This window comes from Sycon ciliatum, chromosome 6 (genome assembly GCF_964019385.1).
Source record: "Sycon ciliatum chromosome 6, ocSycCili1.1, whole genome shotgun sequence".
NCBI classification, from domain to species: Eukaryota; Metazoa; Porifera; class Calcarea; order Leucosolenida; family Sycettidae; genus Sycon; species Sycon ciliatum.
In genome coordinates, this window is record NC_088648.1 from 10,353,445 (window position 1) to 10,359,812 (window position 6,368).

The window sequence follows — 6,368 nt, forward strand, 5'->3', positions numbered from 1 at the left end:
TATGATATAGTGGGTAAGTACCTTGTGTATGATATAGTGGGTATGTATAACCTCCTGAGCAGTACACACACGTTGGTGGCTGACAAGTTTGTCCGGTGATGATCTGACCAACTGGACCGGTTCCGACGGACCTGTGTAGCTTCACTATCAACTAACTAAGGTCTAGGATGTGTGTGTGTGTGTGGGTGTGGGTGCGTATGTGTGTGTGCGTGTGTATATGTGTGTGTGTGTGTGTGTGTGTGTGTGTGTGTGTGTGTGTGTGTGTGTGTGTGTGTGTGTGTGTGTGTGTGTGTGTGTGTGTGTGTGTGTGTGTGTAGGCCCATGTGTATGAGTATGTGTGAATGCATGTGTTTGTGTCCACTTTTTGCTGTATCTGTGTTGGGTTCTGTTCTTGCAGTTGTACCAAGCTAAGTGCAGCATAGTGGAGATGGTTATGTGCAATGCAGTTGTATGGGCTGTGGATCGCAGGCAGCCGATTGTCCTTGCTCTCTCACCACAACACCATAACATGCTGGGAATCGTGGATTGTCGAAACGATGCACCTCTCCTGTACCACACCAAACTGCTCATGCAGCCTGACAGCAGTGGAAAGATAGGTCCTCCGCAGCATGTCACAACCAAAAAGAGGTCTGCTACCAGGACGACAGGAGTACAGCTGTCATTGCCAGAAGGTCATCGAGACCGTGCTACCACTATGGTGGGACGTGAAGATGCTCCGGTACGACCACATCTCACACGGCCACACAGCACAAGCAAAGTGAAAACGAGCGTCCTTTAGCGGCTCAGACTCGTCTCGAGCTGGCCGGAAGTCTGCCCCAGAGGTGGATATGTCACGTGATAGTTTCACCTTTGCGGGTCGGTCCACAAGCTCTCCATTGCTGCAGGTCAAGATGGATGTGATGAAGGAGATCAACTCCGACGACGGAGAATGCAATAAAGTCATCAGAAATGGTGGCGGTGCCCTGCGGGACAAACAACGCAGCAGAACGATGTATGATGGTGAAGCCACTGGATCACCAGCACAACGTGAGTTCTGTCTTGAAGGTAGCTTGAGCTACTTAGCACAGTCCTGCACATCCATCTTAGCCTTTGACAATGCTCTGTGGGTGGCCAGGTCCTGTGCGGATATTCTAATCATCAGCAGTGATCTAAGACAGGGTTGTCCATTCCTGGGACAGCTGTCCTGCTCACTACATCGTGACGTAAGTCATCAGAAATGGTGGCGGTGCCCTGCGGGACAAACAACGCAGCAGAACGATGTATGATGGTGAAGCCACTGGATCACCAGCACAACGTGAGTTCTGTCTTGAAGGTAGCTTGAGCTACTTAGCACAGTCCTGCACATCCATCTTAGCCTTTGACAATGCTCTGTGGGTGGCCAGGTCCTGTGCGGATATTCTAATCATCAGCAGTGATCTAAGACAGGGTTGTCCATTCCTGGGACAGCTGTCCTGCTCACTACATCGTGACGTGAATGTCTCCGCTCTTGGCAGTCAGCACAGACTTGCACTGTGCTCCGACCAGTATGTCATCAGTCAACTACAGCTGCTGCGCTCCGACAAGACCAAGGACAATCGTGTGGTGGTGTGGGCGGCATGTGAGCAGGAAACACTGCACCAGCACAACAGACACTGTCGTTATCTGGACCGCTGCTCGCAGTGTGCCGTGAACTAACCACCTTGACAAACTCGACGGACATTCGACTTACCACCGCCTCTTCATCCTGCCCGGTGCATCTATCATTGCTGCAAGTACAGTGTGTGCATGTTACACGCGGCTCACTGTGAACCTTATACGGTCGTGTACGATTCTGGTTCATTAAAGCTTACGTGAAAATCATGCTAAGCCGTTGAACTGGTCAGGTATGGCTGCTCAGAGTGGATACTGGCATTGTCAGTGGATGTGCTTGGCTGTCTGGAGTGGATACTGGCATTGACTGTGGATGTGCTTGGCTGTCTGGAGTGGATACTGGCATTGACCGTGGATGTGCTTGGCTGTCTGGAGTGGATACTGGCATTGTCAGTGGATGTGCTTGGCTGTCTGGAGTGGATACTGGCATTGACCGTGGATGTGTTTGGATGGCTGGAGTGGATACTGGCAAGCTGGGTCTCTGCGAACCACTGATCTAAATCAGCAAGCTGACCTACTCAGTCTCTACCAGCAGAGTAATGGCTGATGCAGGGCGCATGAAGGATATGATATGTAGGCAGGACTAACTGGTCACTGTCTGTATCGGTGGTGGTTTTCAGTGTGTTTTCTCATGCAGGTAACTAACCTGCTCAACATTGTTATATGTGCTTTCATGTTTGACTGTGTGACGTTTGTAATGCATGGTCTCTTTCAGTTTGTGCTGTGTGAACCTTCCACTGTGAGAAAACACAGTTTAATGTCTGTGATGATACAGCACTGCTGATCTCCAACCTAGCCTTGTTCCTTAAAAACATCTTATCTGCACTAGCACTGTGCCACGAGTGTGTGGACTGTATCAGTGTTGAATCGGTTGATAGGTGAATAGTTCACACATTCTTTAGATCAGTAGAGCTAATATGGACTTTACTTGAGGAATGTGCCACTCCGGTCTTCTACTCCAATGATTTTGGATTTCATTTCAATTATAAAATTTCAAATTTTCACTATACATTTTTTTTGCAAATGTTTACGAATTGAAGCTTGAATTGAGCCTTCCACTGCAGCCTCGGAATGATCATCATTATTATTGTAATGTTCATCCATACATGAATAATAATTTTATTAACTGATGAGTTTTGATCCACTACTCACGCTAGCAATGACACAACCAAGAAAAGGACTTGGTTGTGTTATTGCTTTGTGAGTATTGACTATAGCATTACTGCCTCTGTTCACTGGACATAGAGCACAATACCGTGACAGTCTGAGGATCTGGCAATACTGTCTAGGACTATACACAGAGGCAGTAGTAGCTTAGGTTCTGTGAATGTGCTCAATACCTCATTCAGGCAGAGCGGCGTACACAAAGGCACACAACTGTATGATGATTTGTTCAGCCATGAAACTCTTGAGTCACAACGGAGTTTGCCCAAGGTTTTCATTGTGTGCTTTTGTAATAATATACCCGGGTAATTGTGTCTATGACTGGAAAACCTTACACACACACACACACACACACACACACACACACACACACACACACACACACACACACACACACACACACACACAGGTTTTGCTGCAGTGGGGCTTGCGCAATGTGTCTATGAGTATGACTATAATAATGAGTTTCGATCTGTGGCCGGAATTTTAAAAAAACCTACCAAATTAGCGAATATAGCGACCAGAAAAGTGGAGTAACGGGATTCTTCCTCGACTGACAGTCTGTAACAAGGTGTTTGTGCCTGGTCAAACCTTCCGACTTCCTACCAGCTCGAAGTAACGACTATGTGAGTGTGTTACTCTACACACCGGTACATGTACCTTGTGTATGTGTACCTCGTGTTCACCAAACTGTAACTGATGCACTGTCAATCTTCTCCCATATCTCCTGTAGAATGCACACACTACTAGTAGTAGTACTATCAAAGTATCATGCCATTGTACTTTACTTACTTTGTTGCAGCAATGTATTTGTGACCTTGTAAAAAAAAGTTCCATGCTTTGCGGACACAAAATAGCAACTAACTAACGTTACTTTAGCGTTCCGTTACTTTCTCCGAAGCAGTGGTAGGGTTTGAAGCGTCTCCTCTACAATATCCACTGTACTAGGTTTGCTAGTGAGGTCACATGATCTGTGTGACTTTCAGCACTTTTCAATGACAATGGCGGGACCAAAGAGACCCGGCGACAACTAATTTTACTTGTTTTACTTTCTCACTTCCTCACAGTCAGGCTCTGCAGTGTCGCCTCCCACTGTCGCAGGTAGTAGGAAAATGCTGGCCAGTTCAGTTGCACAATCATGTACTTGGTTCGCTGATGTTTGCCGTCACTGGGTGACTGGGTCTGGGAACACTGAGCCGCCGCTCGTAGTCGTAGTTGAACTGAAAAGCACAATGTAGCTTGTGCTTGCTTACATGTACTGCTCGTTTTGCCGACCTGTCCGTAACAAATACCGGTAGTGGCAGGGAAGGAAATTCCACAAAGGTTGGCGAGCCGCTACGTGTAGGTGAGAAGTTGACCGAGTACTCGTAACGTTATAGTGTGTACCCGATCGGCCGAGCCTGCGAGCTGTGAGGCGAGGAGAGACTGAGTGGACTTTGTTTGACTCTTGAAGCTGCACATCATCAGCACAATGTTCGAGGTACCTATTGAAATGACATTGTATTTCTTCGTTTTCATCTGCTCAGTTTCCGGGTGCATTCACTCGCGGCAAAAGATGTTGGTACCAACACCAGCAACAGCAACAGCAACAGCATGCTCGCAGCTGGGTCGCTGACAGTCCCAGTACTGGCAGTACAAGGACATCCACATGATTCCAGCAGACGATGCCATAATATTTCTGCAGCGCATATCCAGGATATCACCTCGGCTAGCGCAAGCCTTGTTGGCTAAGTCAGTAGGCACGGCTGGGTTGCACAGCACTATATCATACATGCAGTGAGTTGAAGGACTGGAGTCCAGCCATCCACACAAGACTCCATGCCAAGCTCAAGGTGAGCACTGCTTGTAGTCACTTTGTTTTCTTGTGTTTTGATGCAAACACTTGGATGAGATTTACCTTGCCATGAATGTTTCGACTAATGCAAGTCATGTGTGTTGTGTGCGCTCATATTTTGTAGAGTGCTGCTCACTGAAATCCAGTCGTGAGAGTCAAGTTGGCGCCGTGCACATTTTCGCAACCCAGTTTTTGCAGGTCTAGGGCTGTGCAAAGCCCGGCGCGTACTTGAGAAACTTGACTGGATTTCATTAAGCAGTCCTGTAGTTAGAGCATTGAAAGCATAATTATACAATCATGTAGTTTCCATGTTTTGCATACTAGTAGTCAGACTAACATTATGACTGTTATGATGGGAGTGTGTGTGTGTGTGTGGGGCGGGGGTGGGTGATCATTGTGAGGATGTGATTCTGGGCTGCAAACACGTGGAAGACAGAATATGGGCTCCCGTATGTCACGTGATTGTCGCCTTGGAGTCGGCCAATGACAGATCAAAATACTTGGGCTGGAAATGGAAAGCGTGGTCACACACACAGGACCATGCACACAGAAACCTGTCCAAGACGACCGCTCAAGGGACCTTCAAAATGTGGTCTCTGTTGCCAGGTGGCCGGTCTCCTTGTCCAGTATCATTTGACTGGCAATAGCATCCATTGTGTCCTGGTTGCAGTGGTCTTCTAGGACAGGTGGTCGCCTTATCTCCGAGTGGTCGCCTTGACAGGTTTAACTGTACAACACTGATAGTGTCCAGAATGACAACAAAGAAGTACTAGTACTACTAGTGCACTATCTACTGACATGTGCCAAACTGAACTGATGTGCATGCCCCAGAGGCCGGAGAAGAATCGATCTGGCCTACATGTAGTCCCCGTGGTCTGTAGTGTTGTAGTGTGCACGGCTCCTATCAAGTCAGGCCACTGTCTGTATACACTACATACAGACTAGCGCGCACTCTAGTCTAGGCTAAGCTGACGGTAAAACATTTGTGGATGAATTAAAAATCATTTTTGCCCAGTAAATCGAATAGGCTTGGTGTAGTGCCGTACTGGTACGTACAGTGACTTTGTCTTTGAGTTTCCAGTGTTCTCTGTTGGTGTATCTACTGAACTCTGAAGTCAGATTGAAGTCAGGGTGTTGTGTGTGTGTGTGTGTGCAGTTGTATTGATTAGCCATGTCCAGACCAGAGTGTGGATCATGCAGAAGTAGTAGTAAGCATGGCAAGCTGCTGAAGTGTCTCCACTCATTGTGTGTGGAGTGTTTGGAAAAATACATCAGTGGCAAGGGCTCTGTGGGATGTCCTGAATGTGGAACAACCACTCCACCACCACACAGAGGCGTGCCCTTGCTGCAGTACCTGCCAAATAGTGATGTGTCTAGTGATGGGGTTGGAGAGGAGGTAGATGCTGCAAGTTCTGGCCGTAAGAAGTTGTGTGATGAATGTGCTGAGGATACAGCAGCAGTGGCTGTTTGCATGGACTGTGGGGACAATTTCTGCGCTATCCACGCAGAGGGCCACCCTGTATCTCGCAGATCATACAAACACAGGGTTGTGCCACTCAGTGAGGCCGTGGAACATACAGGTGATAGAACATCAGCCAGCCAGTACCAATGCTCATTCCACCCCTCGTTTGTACAGTGTTCGTATTGCTTGAGTTGTGAGCAGCTAGTGTGCAAGCAATGTGTAAGCAGTGGTGATCATGCTGCTCACAATGTGCAGACTATCACTGATGCATCGTCTAGC

At 47.6% G+C, this 6,368-nt stretch overlaps 1 protein-coding gene across 1 annotated transcript in view; it reads left to right on the top strand.

Annotated features, from left to right (window-relative positions):
* Positions 1 to 5,798: 5,798 nt before the first annotated feature.
* Positions 5,799 to 6,368, top strand: part of LOC135820036 (E3 ubiquitin-protein ligase TRIM45-like) — a 4,010-nt gene continuing 3,440 nt past the window's right edge. The window contains exon 1 of the mRNA XM_065333338.1: positions 5,799 to 6,368. This exon is cut by the window's right edge and continues 1,240 nt beyond it. Coding sequence (XP_065189410.1) covers positions 5,799 to 6,368 — 570 coding nt within the window.